General features: G+C 34.3%; 1 protein-coding gene across 2 annotated transcripts in view; it reads left to right on the plus strand.

Moving 5' to 3' along the window:
* The window catches only part of LOC124371184 (EH domain-binding protein 1-like), a 75,519-nt gene that overhangs the window by 44,172 nt on the left and 10,620 nt on the right, over window positions 1–20,727 (plus strand). The window contains exons 15-22 of one of the 2 annotated variants that reach the window (XM_046829498.1): window positions 2,499–2,600; window positions 3,821–3,937; window positions 6,667–6,760; window positions 8,777–8,847; window positions 12,295–12,432; window positions 12,947–13,067; window positions 16,570–16,669; window positions 17,537–17,610. In XM_046829498.1, the coding sequence (XP_046685454.1) occupies window positions 2,499–2,600; window positions 3,821–3,937; window positions 6,667–6,760; window positions 8,777–8,847; window positions 12,295–12,432; window positions 12,947–13,067; window positions 16,570–16,669; window positions 17,537–17,610 (817 nt within the window). The remainder of the gene's footprint in view (window positions 1–2,498; window positions 2,601–3,820; window positions 3,938–6,666; window positions 6,761–8,776; window positions 8,848–12,294; window positions 12,433–12,946; window positions 13,068–16,569; window positions 16,670–17,536; window positions 17,611–20,727) is intronic. The other variant, XM_046829499.1, reaches the window with a different exon arrangement.

Genomic DNA, 20,727 nt, shown 5'->3' on the forward strand with positions numbered 1-20,727 from the left:
AATCTCGAAGTTCTCTCTTGAGTCTATTTCCTAATAAGATCCTGAGGTTGTATGGTAATTTTTGAGTTTTTGGTCAAGGTAAGAAAGTTTTTTTTCCATAAAGTGCAGTCCAATGTTGAGATAATACGTATCTGGAGGTGTGACGAGTGTGGTAATTGTGGATACACCCATTTGTTTATAGGCTGAACCTATAGACATGTAAGATGGCTTCATGGATGTAGAGGACTGTTACAGTGAGTATGCTAAGTGACTGAAATGCTTGCTGACAGCTTTGAAGAGGTTCTAGGCCAAGGAGAGATTCAACTATTGCATAATAAGCTGTTTACACAGCTCCCTGAGTTCCAATCTATTTCTCCATTTTAGTTGTGTAACAACATAGATACCAGAGCTGATCTATTTTAGGATGTCGTTTACATGCTCTGTCCATGAAATATTACTGTCTAGAGTAACCTCTAGGAAATTAACCTTGTTAGCCACCGATACATCATGGATACTTATATTTGGTCTTTTCTTTTACTGACGTGTACTTGCTTTGTTTTTTCAGGGTTTAGTGTTAAGTAATTATTTATACTGTAAGTGAAGGTAGAATACAAGGCTGTGATGTCAAGAAGTTAAATTAAAGTTTTTTGCTAAGTCGTTTTTTATCAGAAGGGTTGTGTCATCTTCATACATTATACAGTGAATGCTGTGGTTTTGTATAAAAGAGGGAAAGTCATTAATAAACTTATAAATAGTGCAGGGCCCAGCACAGATCCCTGAGGGACTCCTCTTGTGACTTGTTGCGGATTTGATTTGATTGTGGGTTGAAAGTCTGTATGTGGTGTATTTTAGCTCAAAAACCTGAGATCGTCCTTGCAGATAGCTCGTAAACCAATCTTTTGCAATACCTCTAAGTCCTAAGGATGCTAATTTTTTGAAGATCAAGCTGTGCCCCAAACAATCAAAAGTCTTGCTATAGTCCAAGGAATAAAGCTGTCACGTGTTTTTTGTCATCAATGTTGTCAATGATGATCTCGACTATGCTGATGATAGCATTGGTTGTTGATCTCAGTTTCTGAAACCCATTTGTCTTATTAAAACTATTTATCAATAATTTGGAAAATTTGGATATTGGTTGGTAGTTTTCAGGTTCTGACGGTGGTCTTTTTATATTTGGGGTGTATTTTAGACATTTTCAGTTCAGGAGGAAAATTATCCTGAAAATTATTTATATATAATTGTAGTGAGGGGTGGAATTAATTCTTCAGCAGAGTGTTTTAAGGTTTTAGATGAGTATTTATTCACACTGCTAGATTTATATTTTAGGCTTCAGATTGCAGATTTGACCTCTTTTTGAGTTGTGGGATTTAGTTGAAATGGTTGTGTGAGAAGAGTTGTAGTTGTAGTAGTCATGCCCTTCCTGACTCTTTGCTAATGATGAGACTTCTGCAGAGTAATTTCTGCTATCTGAGCAAAGTACTTGATGAGGTGCTCAGACAACTCTATTCATTGCTTTTATTATTGGACAGGAGATGTCTCGGGCAATGTGCATTACTTCTTGGAATATTGCAAAATCAGTATCAGTATCCACAGTGTAGTATCCCAGGTGTTTATTGAGAGTAAGGATTTAAGGTAGTCAGCTCAGTAGTAGCTCATTTGTCATTGGAGAGTTTGATATACTCCTTACGGCCAAAATGTAGATACTAGAAAAACTAGTTCTACATGATTGGATATATTTTAAAGTTCAGTGTTCTGTTTATTTTAAGTAAATTCAAAATCATGTTTGATAAGCGGTGAACTACTCCAAGAAATAATGTTGTCTCATAACCAAAGTAAACAGTTTTTGCTGTTCTTAAACCAGTTAAGTCTTGAATTTAACAAATTTCATAGCATGCTGAGTAAAATGTTCTAATAGGATAGTTGATAGTTCAGGATAGTTGATTTATGTGATTTTCCCATTTCAAGGTATCATCTAATGTAACTCGAAGAATTGTAGAATGTTTTGTGGAAAATAATGTATTTTCAAAACATTTTATTTATATTGGTGCTCTGGCATTTTTTAATATAGAAATTAAGTACGGCTGTTTTTAAAGAAATCTTTTACTTTTAAACCAGTTAAAAATAAAATAACGCGTTCAGAAATACTTTAGAAGCAAGCAAAATTTACTTTGTAACTAATAAACTTGTAGTGTCACTTGTAGATAAACTGTATTTAGAAACTGTAAATCGTATTACTGCTTTCAGTCTATAAAATAGGCACATAGCAGAAGTTGTAGTTACAGTTGATATTGCAGTGTGAGAAGTTTTGTGATATTAACCTACAGTATATTGTGACGGGTCTCAAATCTAACTAGTGCTTTTAATTGTGTGTGTTATAAGATAAAAAAATTATATATAAACACATATAAATAACAAAATATATTATCAAGCAAGACTTGTTGATAAGAAGAATTAATTTTTTGGACAGAAAATAATGAATAATAGGTAAAAATTAAACACTAAATTGATAATGTTGACAGGAGGGGGTGATCAACTCTAACAACGCAACACGCAACAACAGCAGAGAGGGCTCAGAGACTCGCTCACTCACACATTCTCTGAGCAACGATCTGGGACCTAAAGTAAGTTTAGTTGTTTGCAGCACAAATTGTGTTTGTTTTTATTAATGGATTGCTTTTCCTACTAATTACTGTGTCAACAGTATTAACTCTCCAAGAATGACAAATATTTCAATATATTCCATCACCGTTTTCAAGGATACAGTTTCTTGGCTACACATAAAGGAACAGATTGTCAAAATTTATTTTTTGTTTCGAGTCAATTTATTTATTTACAACCAATCGCAAGTATGGCTGATCGATATAGGATTGATTTAACTTAGAAACAAAAAAAAATGTAGCTATGGTGATTTAATGTAATGTGGATGTAGAGTTAAGCTCCAATTCGAATTTAATTTAATCATAGTACATTTTCAAAATATTTACATACATGCAGTACTTAAAATAAGATAAAACTTCTTGAGAAAAATTTAAATGAAGTGTAACAATGAATCCACAATAAGTAGTTATAAATTTAGTAACTATTCATTTTATGAAATTAAATTATATAACTAATTGGACATTAATTTATTATAAATGTATTTCCATTATCTTATTACTATAATATTTAAATGTTTACATACAAATATTATACACATAAATTTAAAGTGGCCTAGGAAATGAGCCTACATGGGCAGAAAAGCCTGTGTGTAGGCTCGAGTTGCTTCCCTAGAAATTTTGGACGTATTGTATTTGGGTGATTAATTATATAACATCAACGCACGCACGCTCAATGTCAGACTTTAGACAATACACTAAGTGAAAGGTGAAATGAAGCTAAACTTACTTGCATCAGTAATATGCTGTAGTTATGACTCTTTTGTAAGTCACATTTTGCGTAAAGACTCTTCATGTTGTTATTATTGTCCAAACATGTTGGTTTTATTTTCTTTGAATTATATATCTTCTATTACCGTTTTGCGTTTTTAAATTAAATTAATAGATTTGATCAAATCTCAGTTTTCTTACATTTTTTTTATATGATACAGGACGTATAAAACAAAAATTATCTACAGTCTAGTGCTTTACAGAAATTTCAGCATATAATAGTGAATCATCACGGTTAATCATGCCATTAATGCAAGGTAATCTGAAATAAGTGTACATTATTAAAAAGAAGAACGTCTTTCACTGGTCTGACTGGACTCCAGCCAGTAGAGTTGTAGAAGTAGAAGTGTTGACTAAACATAGCTGCAGTACGGCATGATGGTGTGGTGTGGTGTGTTGACTAACGCCGTGTGCAGGGCCCGAGGGGAGGGGGAGGCAACCGTCATGAGGAGCTGAGGGAGCGCGCCAGACAGCTGTTGGAGCAGGCGAGAAGGGACGTGGCTAAGAACTCACAACCTACTTCACCTGTACAGGTCTGTACTGTCTGCGGAACAACAGTAACTGTAGGTGTACCATCGGAGAAATTAGTTGATTAACCCTGGAACTGGCGGTCATATTTCTCTCAGTGGCAGAGTGTTTTAGTACTTCATACATTGCCTTATATTTATTTTATTATTACATGTTTACTATAAAATACCTATAACTTATTATATATTTCTTTATTCAGCATTGTTCAAGGAACATTTTTCACACAATATAATTAAAACAAAAAAATACCCTTACTCTACCTCTTCAGGAAAAAAATGTTTTTTAGAAAAAAGAAAAGTTAGTTCAAAGTTTTTGATTTATAAAATTGTTGATGTTAGTGATACGCAAAATTCAAAATATACAAAAGGAAGAGCATTTAATTCTGAGTAAAAATAAAACAACACATAGTTTATAAGGTATTTATTTTTACATGTGGTAAACGATACAAAAATCGTACACTGACATTCGAAAGTGCTACTTACCAACAAAAGTAAGAACTTCAAAGCTCACTTGGATTTGTACAATCTTGTAACTATTACTTTATATTAATTTTCTATTTTTTAAATTATGTTCTGATTGAATGTCTAAATCGGAATCCTCATCGTTGCTTATTTCGTGTACAACTAGTTCTCGAATGTCACTTGAACGATCGCGGAAATTACGATCCATTATGTAAACACGCACAAAAAAACTTACTATTATTGTGTCATATACACAATCATCATTACAACGACCTCAAACAAACAATAAACCAGACAGAACACCATGCAGCTGACGAAACAACAATAGCCGAATGAACCAGTTGACTCATCGCTGCGCGCGCGCAACTAGCGCGGTACGCGGGAGAATGTAAACAAACAATTTAGAGATTACAAAACGTATGGACGTGTAACGAAACGATAAAATTATTTATTAGTGTATTATTTACATAAATTTAACCTTCCTCTTTCGATTGTTATCAATACCGATACTCTTTGATCGTGTTTTAAGTACGTAATATTGAGAAAAAAAAGACGTATTAAAACGCCCGATATCGGGCGCTGCCATCTAGGATGCGACTAAAACGCCCGATATCGGGCGTTTGCCAGTTCCAGGGTTAATTGAGGTCAAATCATTTTCATAATAGTAAAAAAAAAACACTACATAATTTGTTTCCATGTAGATATACTAGGATACAATAAGGATGTTGCATCAGCCCTTTGTAAATATTGTGTATTTGTGCCACAGACGTTTATCTCTTATTACAAGGATAAATTATGTGCTAATATCACCACTATGAGTGCTATGTACGTTTGTCTCTACATCTGTTCTTGTCGTGTTGCACCATGAACAGAGTTAAGTTGATTTTTTATGTTGCTAAGAACTGATAGTACAGAGTCCCTTGTGCAAGTTAGCTGTCTAATATTTTCTGGACAATTTTTGGGATATTCCTTGCAAAGTATTTTCTAAGGACTCTCATACAAACAGAATGTCGACCAGATATTGCCACTACATTTTGATAATTTGATAATCATCTAAATATTTAACTCTCTAATTAAAAAAAGGGCTGAAGAATAAACCTACATAAATACAATCTGGGGACAATGGACACATACTTAATGATGTTATTTTCTCCTAAACTTCTAGCAGTTTTTTTACCACTTTTTTCATCTCCTTTTTCTTTCTATTTTTCATTGACTAATGATATCCTCATCTTACAAAGAGGATAGATTCAATCCTCAAACCATTGTTTTATACATGTTGTAATATATAACAAAGGCAAATGTCCGAAACCCTATTATCGTTTTAAACCTTGCATCGTCATTAACGAAGTTTGAACAAAGAATTACATTATCTACTACGCAGACTTGTCGTACCTAAAGGGTTAACTACAATAAAGCTGTAAATTGATTGTAACTGTAGACTACAACTGGAGACAGGTTTTCTCTAGTAATTATCATATCAAAAATACAAAATACAAAAATATATATAAGTTAATGGTAGCAAGGCCCATTCGTGTAAACAAATTTATCAATGAATTATCAATAGATTAATTGAAGCAGGATAATCCTTGGGGAGGAGTTTGATAGTCAGAATAAAATAAAACATCAATTTAAAACAGATTTAGGGCATAAACCAATTTTAAGTAATGAAATGACATGAAAAATGCCTTTATTAACTAGGTGGAGTTAGGACTATCAAGCCCTACCACTCAACCTCATATCGTATAATAGTAAATTTACAATAGTTTGAGTTTGATACAGTTGCAGTAAATTATTAACTTATAATTTAAATATAAAATAACAACATAGCTTTATGTATACAAAATTAAATGAACTTAGAGTAAAAATCTATATTGAAATGAATTCATAACTTATAATTCAAAAGAAAAACAATATATCTTATATCATCGGGGAGAGCATTCCAAAGGCGACAAGCCTGAACAGTAAAGGACGTATTAAAATCTCTGATCGATGAATTGGTGAATGTGGCTCCCCTTCTTGTAGTTTGTTCACCGATATCAGTCATAAAGTTGAAATGATCAGATAGATAAACAGAATATTTGGTTTTGATAATTAAACATATAATAGAAAAAATGTGAAGTTTACGTAGTTGGTGAAGTTACTAAGAATGTTTATTCAGTTGAATAATATGTGTTACTATGCGATAAATAGCAACAACAACAAATAGTGAACATTGTGTATTGTTTTAATTTACTCAAGGGATACGAGTGTAACGTTGCCGATTGTTACAGGCGGAGGAGGAGCGCCAACAGCAGTTGCGGGAGCGTGCGCGGCGTCTGATAGCTGAGGCTAGGCTGGGTGTCGTCACCTCCCCTTTCTCTCCCAGTGAGTTGTCAGTCACCCAAAAGTGACATTTTGATAAGTGCACAGAAAAGATATTTCGTCGTCATTGTATGGCAGATTAACTGTCTACATTATGTGAATGTTTATTTACATTCCTGTAGTACCACAGGGTTGTTTAATTCAAAATTAATAACTAATCTTCTTCATAGTGTTAATTTAGTTTTAACATTATTCTCTGTTAATAGGTAGTGTTAGTACTATGTACCCATAAACAATTGTGTCTATGATGGTGTCAGAAAGTTCCCAGACTGTACTCGCACTCACTATTTCTTTTAAGCGACTGTACAATCAAGTGCACCAGTAGCCTCTGCAGCAATAGTTTTGTGCCTAGTTTTGTTGTAAGTGGTTAGTTTATGTGTTCAAGTTGTGATTTGTTGTGTGTTATCATTACATAGCGATTTATGTGATGGTTGATAAATTCAAGCAATGAGCTTGCATCAAAATAGCAGTCACATTGATGACTGCTGTTTTGTTTCTGAATCATAACCATAAAACCAACTTTTATCCCAGCTATGATCCTGGATATGAATGTGGGGTCACTTTTAGATGTCTGAGTTCACTGCACACATCAACACGTCACTGTTCAACAGTCAAAAGCCGAGGCACAATTTTTTCGGTAACCCGATGCATGCCTAGATTTTCGGTTCAAATTTCTTAAGTTCTATTGCCAATACCAACACTGCTACACAAGTCGTTTTTTGTTTTACGACGGTCATCATGAATGAGGTGCAGAATTTTTCCAACAGTTCTTCTGTTTGGCTGTTTGGCAAGTACAGTCCGGAAACTTTCTGATATCACCTTGTATAATTATTTATGTAAAAATATATTAAGAAACCTATTAGCTATATCAATTCAAACAATATTTGTACTGTATTTAACATTGTGTATTTTAGCTAGTAAAATATTGCTATATAACACTTTCAGTCCCAAGTGTTAATGTTACTCTACATCGAGTGTATGTATCCCTACTATGAAACTTCACGTGGTGCTGAGAGTGTTGTAGAGTATGGATGTGTAAGCAGGATTATTTTAGTTCGAACTTTCAAACTTTAATATTGTTCTTATGGGGTACAAAACAAGGTCATTTCACTGTGATAGCAGTTTAAATATTTGCAGTGTCCTTATACTAACACAAAATACATAATTGTTTATTAATAAATAAGATTCACAATTAAGTTAATGAAATTAGTAGTATGAAAAATAGTAATTATTTTTTAGCAGGCTAATGAATTCCTATGAACATTTCAAAAGGCTTTTGTATGTAATTTGATTGACAAAAACTATTGTTATAGTAAATTATATTTTTTGCAAAGCAAAATAATCTTTGCATGTGAGTTAATAATTGTTTCTTATTTATTATTTGTTGTATTTTAACTAGGGGTACATTGTTAGTTAATTAATTTCCAGATGGATTCTGTAAATAATTTAAACACATTTCATTACAGTATTTATTTTCAGAAATTGTTAAATTAAGTTAAAAGAGTAAGTGGCAAGTAATATAATGTTAAATTTTTTTAACATTAAACATTTTTAAAACAATTGCTACTTACAAAACAACATGAGTTTTACTAGTTTGGCTCTACAAAGAATGGTTGTAAAACTATAGATTATATTATTTACTATTCTTACATTATTAATGTCAGTAATTCATAGACAAATTTGATGTATGATGATGACGCAAAGCTGTTGTATAATAAAACTTCAACTGAGGACTTGGCAATCACTTCTGGCGTACTAGTACTGTCACAAATAGTGACTTAGCATTTAACACCACCTGAGTAGCCCAAGACAATCTGAATGTGTGTCAATTTACCAGAGGTTGCAATGAATAATGGATTTTGTATCAAACACCAAAATCATTAATAATTGAGTTTTTGTCAAAGTAAAAGGCGTTACTCATATAACTGGAAAAAAAATTGTTATGCATGAGTAACACACATTTTAAAGTTAAGTAACTTTGCTTTTGTTTATTTGTATCGATTTATTAAAATGTTGCAGGCAAAGAAAATACACCAAGTGATAAGTCTAGTGAGCACAGTTCTCCGCTGCATTTAAAATCTCCTTCAAAAGTAAGTTGACTAGATTCTATAGAAATTGTCTCATAACGTTGGCGATCATAAATCACCCCTCAGTGATAAATATAAGGCATTGTGCAAGTTTTCGAAAGTTTACGAAGATTGTTCCGAAAGTAAATTGTTTTATTCATAAATAAAAACTTACTCGTAACATTACAGTTTTTTATTATATATGTTTGAAAAAATTACTATCAAACTATTTTTTAACTTTTTTTGTTCTCTTAGTAGCTGAGAAACGCTGGGTTCTCGTTGTACTTAGTCCTGAATGAACCCTTGCGTTTGCTTTTGGAGTAACAAGATATTCAGGATGGGTAAGATTCGGGGAAGGGACCGCCTCCTGTAGAGATCCACGAGAAAGGATTTTAGGGACTATAATATATCAGTCATGCCATTCCCAGCAGGAATCACTTCTGGCTGGTTCATACCTTCCAGTTGAACCCACCACTGAGCACAGCAAAAACCGATGCGTCACTTAAATCTGGGCAACCTTATGGATGTCCAGGAGCGGCACATCACTAACTGCAAATTCTGAGGTACAAGGGTAAATCGATAAGTCTAGTCTACTGCGGGAGATGACTGTTGGAATTGGTGGGGTTCGTTCCCTAAGTATCAGAGGTTGTTGCTAATCTCAACAAGGGTGTGCCACCCCCTGCCTGCTTTGACTGGAGAGGCTGGTTCAGAACTGGCCTCCCCTTTTTTCAAGGGGACATGACTTGAGATTAGTGCCTTAAATTCTTCCTTATGGATCTCGATAGGAGACAGCCCCTACCCCAAACCTTACCCATCCTGAATATCCTGTTACTCCGGAAGCAGCGCAAAGGTTCTTATAGGGATAGTTGCAATTTATAAGCTTCTTGTCCTAAGAAAACAAAAAAATATGCCTCAAAGAAGAGGAGAGCAGCTATGACCATTGACTGTGTAACAGCCATCCCCAGTCAGTGGGCAGAGGTAGCACACTCTTATGTCTAGGCTATCAACTGCTTTTAGCACTTAAGGACCCTACCAACTCCAACAGTCATCCTCCACAGTAGACTAGACCTATTGATCTACCTTGCAACCCAATATCTCGACATTTATGGTTAGTGATGTGCCACTCCTGGTTATCGATAGGGTTGCCCAAATTGAAGTGACACATTGGTTTGTGCTGTACCCAGGTAGGTTCAACTTGAAGGTACGAACCAGTTAGAAGTGAACCCTCCCATAGAATTGTTCAATATAGTAACATTTACATAGAAGCACTCATCTTATTTAGGTACAAGATGTTCAATACCTATTGAATAAAATTCTCCCCTATGCATGTAACCAATCGTGGCAACGAGATGTGAGCCTACTCTGTTAAGTGGCTTTTCCATTTGATAGTGAGATAAAAAATACCCATCTTTTATAACTATGCGATTAAGAATTTTGTCACCTTCTTTATAGTAACAAATAAGAAACAGCTCTAAAGCTGGTCCATTCTGTTTGTTTTGAGTCCATCATCCTAAGTTTGGTTACCCATCAAGCACAAAATTTACAATATCTAGGTTTCTCAGTCTTAATTTCATACACTAGAGTTTTTCTATATATGTAGAAATGCTTTGAACAACTGTGAACCTTTTGATTTTCCCTAACATGATTGATTTGTTCGGTGAGACCGTCGATACTACAGGCGGTCTGTGGTAATTGTGAACATATAGGTTGTATATAAATAACTGTCTCTACCGAGTGTTTATAAATCAATCCCCATCTTAGATATTAAATAAAATATTTTATTTTTTATGGTGCGAAATTGTGACTGCCATAAAAAAGAAAGCTTAATTCTTAAGGTTTATTCCCTATAAATTAATCAATTTAGTTCAATATGTACTACAGTGTTGGCAATGCATTTCTCCAGCCGCCGTCGAACATCTGCCACTGAGGTTTGCAGCATCTGTGCTGGAATGTTTGTTAACACTTCCCGCACTCTGTTTTCGAGATTCTGTAAAATGTTTAGCCTGATTTTGTAACTTCTTCTTCTTTCACCCAACACCACAAAAACAAATTTGGGTCATTTTTCATTAATTTGACATAAAATTGGGTATTGACTTATCGAACACACTGTAGATTAAGCTAGTACTAAACTTAACTTTCTCAACACTACAAGTTGCTCGTACAGTCTCTACATAGGTCATCCAGCCGTCAGTCTGAAGCCAGCTAGGGCTACCAGAACATTGTTAATACTGTAAAAATATAGTGGTTTAATACGGTCGAAAACAGTTGAGTTTTGACCGTTGTTAAACAGGTTAGTCAAACCCTGCTGATGATGAGTCATTGTAATAGTAGTCCTGCTCAGTAGAAAAGAACAGCCGATTCAGACATTTGGCTCATGGATTCAGTGCGAAGTTACCATCTGTAAGATTGTCGGCCTCCAAGGCCGAATCCTGCCTAATGGTGACATTTACATGACGTATTGATATGTACAGTAGCACCGAGCCATTACCGCGGCTGATTGGGACAATCGCGGGTTCAAAGATAGATGGTGGATATTGGTACACTTATCAACAATTGCTTGTACTTAAAATAAAAAATTATTTCTTTGCCAACATTTTAATAAAAAATTAACTGGTTATATAATCCTGTTATAATATCCACCACTTTCCGACAACCAGATGTTTTCGTTGTTTAACTGTGAACTGAATTCTTCAAGAAATTGCCTTATTTTTCATTTGTTATTGTGACTATTAGCCGTCTCACATGCTGAAATGAACAAATCATAAAAATCATCACACAACAAAACTTACACAGTGCTAATAAATTGCAGTTAGACAAGAGCTAATATTTTGATATAAACATGTGCTCTTGACATAGTAACATAGTTGTAAACTAGGCTAAGACATTTGTAAAGCAGCGCTTCATTCATCCTAGTACTTAAAATAGCCACCAGAGAGCAGTTAAGGCCTGTAGGGAGGAAAAAATAAACAATAACCTCCCGTGTCTAAAACAGTTTTAAGATGAGAGTAGCGCTGGTGGTGCTCGGTTGCCTTATTGCGCAGCAGTTAAGGGGTTAAAAGAAAAATAAATTTTGCTGAAATTCAATAAAAACAGTATATTCTTCAAGTAAATGGACACTCTCTACTCTGTAAAACTGATCTGGATAAGCCGGGAATACGGATAAATAAGATACGCTAGCTTATGAATTTGTATCATAATTCTGTAAACTCCAAATAACTTGAAATAATAATCGTATCATCATCACTTCTCAGCCACGTCTCTGATTTAGCACAAAATATTTGTATGTGTCTGCGCTAAATAAAAAATTTGTTCAGTTAAAATTATTCTCATGTTTGTTTTTTAATAATTATTCAATTGAGAATACATTCGTAAGTTAACAAGAGGTCATAAAACATATATTTTAACATACACTGTGTTATAAAGAATAACATGTTTTAACAAAATTTAATCTTCATTGTGTCATATTTTTAGGGTGACAATGAAGAAAACACACCCCCTTGGGTCTTGAACAACAAGGAAGAAAACGTTACAAAACCCGTTGTAAATTCACCTCTTCACTCTTTCACTTCGTTAATGGAGAGAATATCACCAGAGAGACAGCCTCGAGGGGTAAGTTAAAGTTGTTTAGTTATATATTCAGTTAAAACTTTCACATTGAAATTAATAACTGGATCTTGTGTAACCAGTTTTCTGGTATTTTTCTGTGAGTTTTGATCATGAAATTTGAATAACTTATCCAGAGAGTGCATTGGATACATAAATTGAAAATGTATTCATTGGGCAATAAACCCATACTATCTCAATTGAAACCAACCCATGTTGGTAATTAAATCATTGATTATTTCTCTTTTTGTGCTTGGCATACTGCTGATTTGTACATTTCACTTAATTGCTGTATAACATTAAATCTGGTATATCATTTACAAAAGTCTTTTTAAGTTTAACACAAATTTGGTAGATCAGAATAATTATGGCAGTGACCAAGTTAGATAAAGATCATCCTTTGTTCATATTTGACATAACCAATGTTTTAAGTAAATCCAGTTGCTACAATAATAATTAAATTTGCAGGTGAAATTGGACTGTTAGGGTTAAATTAACATATTGCGATATATGATTTCAGCTTGGAAAAGACGTGATCAACTACATTCAAAATGAACTAGAGGCGTTAGAACGAGAACAGAAACAAATTGACAAACAAGCTGCCATATTAGAAAAAGAAATTCGGAAAGTGATGGAAACAGGTAAAGTTTGCGTAGACGGTACAACACTGATCTTGATTAGTTTAAACCTGTTGATGCTCTCGTTTGACTCAGCATCAGAATTAAGTTTAGATTTAAATAGTCTTTCCAGCTCAATTGGAAAAAGTAGATAGATTTTGTGTCAGCAACATATATTATATATTATCAATTTATCCTAATGGGATTTTATATACACCTTTTCAACATCTCAAAAAATAATCGAGACACAAAAGATTGTTTATGAGTTTAGGAAATGGTTAAGCATTTCAGAACACATTTTGTTTTTCTCTAGATACATACATAACAGAATTGGACAATGAGCATAGCCAAAAATATTTATAAGATACCAAAATTTCAACTTTTTTGGGCTTTTTTGGTATACTTATCATTTCTATAAACTGTGCTGTATAAGGTAGATATACAAACTTTTGAATGGAGAGTGGTTTTGGGTTCTGGCAGCCACGTTCAGGGAAGTTATTCAACTAAAGGGGCAGTATATCAGTCACTACCTCTAACTTCATCCATGTATGTTTTGCTTTTTCAAATTGTATTTCACTACCAAACCAAATTATTTTCTTTTTTCTGGTGGTCATAATGAATTATTTACTATCAACATTTTAAATATTCCACATTATTATGGCAAATAAAATTAGATACATAACATAAATAAAATGTATTACGTGACCCTAAATTCAGACATACAACATGTTTAACCCTTTGCACGCCATAAGCGAGTTATTTCGCATGCATAAAAGTCCGTACAACGCCCATTTTATAGCGAGTTATATCGCGAACTACATTTTACAAACATTAGATAGTTTAATAGTTGTCGAATTTGCCGCTAGATGGCAGAGAAAGTCACTTTTGCTGCCTAGTGCATTAAACTAACGTGCCAACTGAACGTTTGAGGAGTATCGAATCGATAAGCTGATCTTTCTAACATGTCATGTTCTTTCTATCCCTCATGTGAACAGCTGCTTTCTATTCATGTTTGTTTCCCGTACTCCCTTCGCGAAACGCCCAAAGCGATTATACTCCCCGCCATTTCGTGAAGCGCCGGCATTTTTTGTGAAGTTTCTATGTCTAGTGTTCCTGCTCACGGACAGTTTATGTTTTTTACAGTTTTAATTAGTTTTATATTACGTTTAGTGCTTGTGAACTATTATAATTATTACCTATAGTAATAACTATTATTTATTATTTTGACGTAACTTGTGAATATACGAGGGCTGTTTTTTAAGTAGGGGCCGTTATTTTTAAATAAAATTAGCAACAATTTTTTTTTTTCAAAATACATTTATTTTCAGAATCTACATACTTTCTTTTATTTTTCTACATAGTTGCCTTGTTTGTTAAGGCACTTATCCATATCTTAAAACTAAGTTTTGAAATCCCTCTTCAAAGAAATTTGCCGCCTGCTCTGACAACCAGGAGTTCACGGCCGTCTTGACTTCTTCGTTGTCATTGTAGCGCTTCCCCCCCGCCAAGATGATTTTTCAAGTACCGAAAAAGGTGGAAATCGCTCGGAGCAAGCGGTCGGGGCAGTACGGCGGATGATTCAAAACTTCCCAGCCAAAGAGAGGTCGCGAATCATCTTTCCTGTGTCCGAGCAGCGTGGATGCACTTTGTGAGGCCTTGCATTGTCGTGGAGGAGCAGAATTCCCTTTGTCAGCATGCCGCGTCTTTTGTTCTGAATGGCGCGTCGGAGACTGGCCAGGGTTGCGCCAGTAGGCTTCTGAGTTAATCGTCATTCCTCGCGGCATAAAGTCCACTAGCAAAACACGCGCCTGTCCCAGAACTCCAGTTGCCATAACTTTGCGCCTGCGGACAGCGTTTGCTTGGCTTTTGACTTTGACTGGAGATGTTGTGTGCCGCCATTTCCAAGGACTGTTGCTTTGATTCAGGAGTGATATGGGATACCCATGTTTCATCTCCTGTGACAATTCGACTCCACATTACAACGTCCTCCTTCCTCGTCGTAGCGGGTTCAAGAAAGTCAAAGAACTGCTTAATCTCGTTTTTTTTTGTGATCCTCAGTGAGGAGTTTGGGTACCCATCTGAGCACAATTTTTTTAAAGTTTAGGTTTTCTGACACAATTTTGTACAGTACTGACCTGGACACTTGAGAAATTCCATAGAGAGAGTGGTTATTGTGAACCGTCGGTCCTCATGAATTTTTTGCGTCAACTGCAGTAACCAAATCTCCCGTGATCACAGATGGCCGGCCTGAGCGATCTTCATCGTGGACCATTTTCGCGGCCATCTTTAAATTCTCGGGACCCATTTTCCGCACTTTACCTTCACTTATTGCCTTGGCACCATACACCTCACAAAGCTGACGGTGAATGTCAGGCAGCCGACATGTTTCTTTGCAGTCAAAAATCGTATCACTGACCGAATCTCACACGCGGAGGGGTGAATTCGATAATCTTAAACATTTTAAAGATCCACAGTAATGCATACAGGTTAGCTACAGAGCTGCAACTGACATGAAGTTGTTCGCTAGGAATGCCGGAAGGCGGGGAGGGCGCACGCTCGTTATACGGCAGGAACGCGGACTACTACCGTGTACGGTATTGGGAGAACGGCCCCTTACTTAAAAAAACAGCCCTCGTATTACCATAATTTAAAGGCTAACGCAAGACGATCCGGACTTTGACGATTTCGTTCTTGGGGTTACATACTTTGGACGATTATTCGTAAAAAAAACAGAAAACAGTTTTCCAAAATGTGTATTTATTTACTTATCACACATCATATCTACTTCATGTACCTGTATACGTTTGTAAAAATTATTCAGTTTATCAAAATAAAGTTTTCATTCATTTCATACCTACTGGTCCTTAAAATAGAAAAATATCTATATTTTGTTTTAAAAAATGCCGCCCATAAAAGCATTTTATTGGTTTTTTATTCTTTAATTCAATTACTTAAACAAATAAATAAAATGGCTTTACAGTTTTCAAAAAATTAAATATTCAGTAATTTGGCGGCTAGGGGCAAAACAACATACGTATCTACTTGGCGTGCAAAGGATTTAATGTTCAATATAGAACAGCAAAGAAACAACTTCTCACAGCCAGTTGAAGATTTTATCAACAGATTTGAAGAAGTTTTAAAAATATCTTAAACACCGATATCTGGACCTCTTCTTCAAGCGTTAAAACCTAACCATAAATTTAAGCACTTGTTAAAGTTAACAAAGTTTAGTGTTTAATTTTAAAACAAAGAACAACTCAGTTTGCCCCACTGGTTGTGTTCAATTGTACGTTAGGACATTTGAAATTATCTACACAGCAAGTTACAAGAACTGTTATTGTTGGCCAGTTGCCAAGTTCGAGAATTTAGATTTTTGTGAGAAGTTTATTTAATCAGATTTTGTCACCTCAGAAATGTTATTTGCTTGGGCTACTTTTATATCTTCCTGCGTGTACTTATGATGTGAAGTGTTGGAGTTGATGTAGGAGGGAGTTTAATAGTTCTATAATCTTGTTGTATTGTCCAGGTACTGACAAAGACAGAGAAGAAAGTCTGATGGCAAAATGGTTTACTCTAGTCAACAAAAAGAATGCCCTGCTCAGAAGACAAATGCAGTTAAATATACTGTAAGTATGAGACGGTCACACCATACTAGACTTTTAATTATTTACTAGGATCTTAAAAATGGTTTGAATTTAGATTCTGATTATATTTTGGAGAATTTATTTTCAACCCTTTGATATTATTTGACATTATAGGAATGTGCCGACTTACAACCTCATTATGTGGTTTCATCTTGTAGCCAGCTCTGGAACTTTTCCAACTAAATATGTATAAGAGAACGTTGTAGACAAAACAGGAAATATATTATGTTCATACAATTTTTTATTTAGTTTGTTTTATTTTGTTGAATATTAACAGGTTTCAGTCATCTGATAACAGTTATGGTGGTGTGAGTAAACAAAGTGTTGACATTTGTGGATTATTTGCATTAGTAAAATTTTTTTTTTTCTGTAGAAAAGTGTTTGATAGTGTAATATGTTATCTGAAAGCTATAATAAGTTATCCAAATTACAGCTCAGGATAGGATGTTTCTTTCCTGTCTAACATTAATGAATAATTTTATTTTAACATACAAAAATAACAAAATTATTATACCAGATTTATTGTGGGTTTCATTATGAGTATTTGAGTGAAAGATCATGGATATTTTACCAAAATTAGTAAGATATTGAGGCTGTACTAAACCTCTGTGTATTTTTACTAGCTTTTTTCATGAAAGCCCTGCAATAGTGGTCACCATGCACGCTGAAAAAACCGCATCAAAGGGTTTACATGTTATAGGAAAAAGTTTTAAATATAGAAAAAATAATGTAATGCATCGCTACGTTTATTGACATATTATTTCAAACTTCCCAGTTCTATTGCTAACCTTCATCTTGAGAGCCTGTCCAACAACATTAACTTCTTTCTAAAGTTGTGTATATTTTCAGAGAGAAAGAAGATGACTTAGAAAGAAGGTTCGAACTTCTCAATAGGGAACTTAGAAGTATTTTAGCAATGGAAGGTGAGTTGTAAATGTACGACTAATGCATAGTTATTATATAAAACAATATTTTTAAATAATTTTATTTATAATATCTTTGGCCCTGAAGTTGGTAGTCGTTTATTTTTGAACAACACGAATCACCACTGTAGTGTGGCAGTCATTCAAAATTGAACTTCATGATGTCGTCAAATGATTCAATTTTTATAACATTTAAAAATATGTTTCAACAAGATTGTCAATGAGTGGCACCCATATTTGGAATCATCTAATAAATTAAACTGTTCCAGGTATGATTTTAGTTGTAAACATACAATTTTCTCATACATTTATGATATGGAAGGAAGTAAAGCTATAAGTCTATAATTTGAAACATTCTTCACATTGTATTTTTGGGGATTGGTATAATTTTAGATATTTTCAGATGTGAAGGAATACACCCGTGGTGAACAATGAGTTTACCAAATGAAATAAAAGTCTGCCAATGTTTTTTTTTAATCCCTTTTTTAATCACAGTAATATGTATATCATCATATCCAAGAGTTTTTATTTTTTAAATAATGGATTACTTTTTCCGCCTTTTCTATATTTACACATTTCAGTTAAAAAGATGGTTTTAACAGGCAGTGCTCAAATGAATGATTTTTAAAAATAAAGTGCCTATTACATAAAGTGCTTCGAGGTTCTAAATCCTTAACTATATTTACAAAGTAGTTGTTAAACATATTAGAGATTACTTTAGGATCTGTAAATTTATTAACCCCTTCATTCAAAGTTATATATGAGTAATTTTGTCTTTTTGGCCCCTACTTTGGAGTTTGTTATATTCCATACAGCCTTTTGTATGTTACAAGATTTAGTTATTTTTCGATCAAAATATTCAAATTTAATTTGATTTAATTGTTGTCTTAACTCTGTCTTTTTGGTTTTCACAACATTTTTTAAAATTTATATCTTGCTTGGTGTTTTTCCTTTACTCTTTTGTTGTATGATTTCTTGTTTTGTAGTTTAATTTCCTCAGTCAACCAGTTGTGGTTTTTCTTATTTTCAGTTATTAATATTTTTGGGGAATGCTTATTCAAATTAAAAGCAAATAAGTTGTTAAACGTATCATATTTATTTTTAACGTTGGCAAAATATACCTCTTTCCAGCTCTCATTTTCTAAATGTTTTGTGAAGTATTGTATATTTTCATGAAAAAATGTACGTATTTCTTTTTTTAATTGGCTTGGTTTTGCTTTAAAGTGTGATATTATTAACTGCAATAGTTGATCATTGTGAGCTGACAGGCAGGATATAATTCCTTTAACTGACAAGTTACATTGTTCTATGTTTTATACAAAAAAGTTGTCAATTGCTGATTTTGAACAATTGGTTACAGTACCCTTGTTGGAAAATCAACTACATATTTTATTTTAAGGCTATTTAGAGTATATTTTGGTCATTTGTATTTATTGTCATTTTTTAAACATCGAAAAACAAGCTGACAAGCTTTCTTTTAAACCAATTAATCGATTCCTCTCAATACCAAGATTTCTGAGCTTCTTGAAAAGTTGGCGGAGGTCCATACAGACAAACATTTTACTGTTTAAGTCTGAAGGAGTTTGGCCATGGGGATATTGTTAGATTCTATTAAGTCCATTCATGCTGAGAAAATTGATTTTCAAGGATTAAAGGCATGTTTGTAGTGAGCAAGTTGGGTTGTTATGTCGATCTTTCCGGCATATTTGTAAAGAACAAAGAAGAGCATCCTAGCCAAAGATGAAACCATCACAGCACACAGGCGAAAGTGTGAGAGTTGGAGGCAGGGATATTTGACAGAACAATGCAATCAAGTCTTACTGATCAAGTTTTTTCCATAAACCAGAAAGTTACGTGAAACGCTCATCCACCTCACTTGACAAGTCACACTGACCAAACAGGTAACAGGACAACAAAAAAAAAAACGGACTCAGTGGACTTCAATACAGACCCTTAACATTTCCTCCTCCACAAAGTCTGGCTCCAAGAAGCCAACTAAAACACCCAAACAAGAACCTAGTTTTAGCACTATCTTTACAAAAATCAAACACCAACAAACCCTACCAATTAGGGTGACCCCACTTACACTTACTAACCTGATGGACAACGCCACTGAGCAGCTTAAATATGTCAATATAAAGAAACCTGCAGTTACTTCAATGAAGTCGTTATTCCACTTAAAGAGCCAATACCAGCCCTTTTAAAAGTTTTAAAAAGGACCCCCACTATCACTGCTCAAAAATTGGTATGACAATGAATCCTTCGAAGATTTTTTAATAGTAAACATTGAAGAAGCCTCAAAAACAGCTCCATAAATCCTACTTTTACAGTTTTAGGCTGTGATAATAAATGTTCTGTTACAGAAGGGTTCAAAAGATAATTTTTTATAGAATTTGGAAGGCTAACAAAGGACCAAAATGAAGGAAATGAACTAGACATAACCCACCACGCCCAAGTTGTAACTAATACAAAGGCTCAAAATCAAGAAAACTGTCAATTTTTCCACCCAAAATATTGACAGACTTCGGCAATACCAATGATCTGCTTTGCCCTCTGTTTTTACATACGTCTAACCCGGGCATTTTAGTAATAAGTGAGACCACGACTAAACTGTGAAACAATTAAAATTGGAAAAATTCCAAATTATTCTCTAAAAACTTCTTTCAATAGAGAACACCTTATAAAAAGAGGATTTGCTATCTACTACAGAAATAACATGATTGTTTTGAAGTCAAAAGTCTCCCAAACTTAGCGAACCTAAGTTATTGAACTACCATGTGAAGTCGCTGCTTGAAACTCCAGATAAAACAAAACCAGGAAACGGCATTTGTTATATTCTTGGCTGCTCTACCGTCCACCTAAAGCACTCTCAGGCCAGGCACTTTTTAATCCTTTCCCGATCTCTTGTAAGAATTTCCACTGGAGAACCAGCGGGATTTGCCTGGTTGGGGATTGTAAACGTTGACAATGTATTTAGATAAGACAAAAAGAGAAAAAATACTAGTTGATAAGCTCTTGCTCCTATTTGATATGATTTCTACTAGAATCTTCCCATCCCACCTACAAGAATTACTGCACACCTCGTCAACGTCCTATTGACATGTTTGGTACAACTTC

The sequence above is a fragment of the Homalodisca vitripennis genome, unplaced genomic scaffold, assembly GCF_021130785.1.
Source record: "Homalodisca vitripennis isolate AUS2020 unplaced genomic scaffold, UT_GWSS_2.1 ScUCBcl_1000;HRSCAF=4057, whole genome shotgun sequence".
Lineage (NCBI taxonomy): Eukaryota > Metazoa > Arthropoda > Insecta > Hemiptera > Cicadellidae > Homalodisca > Homalodisca vitripennis.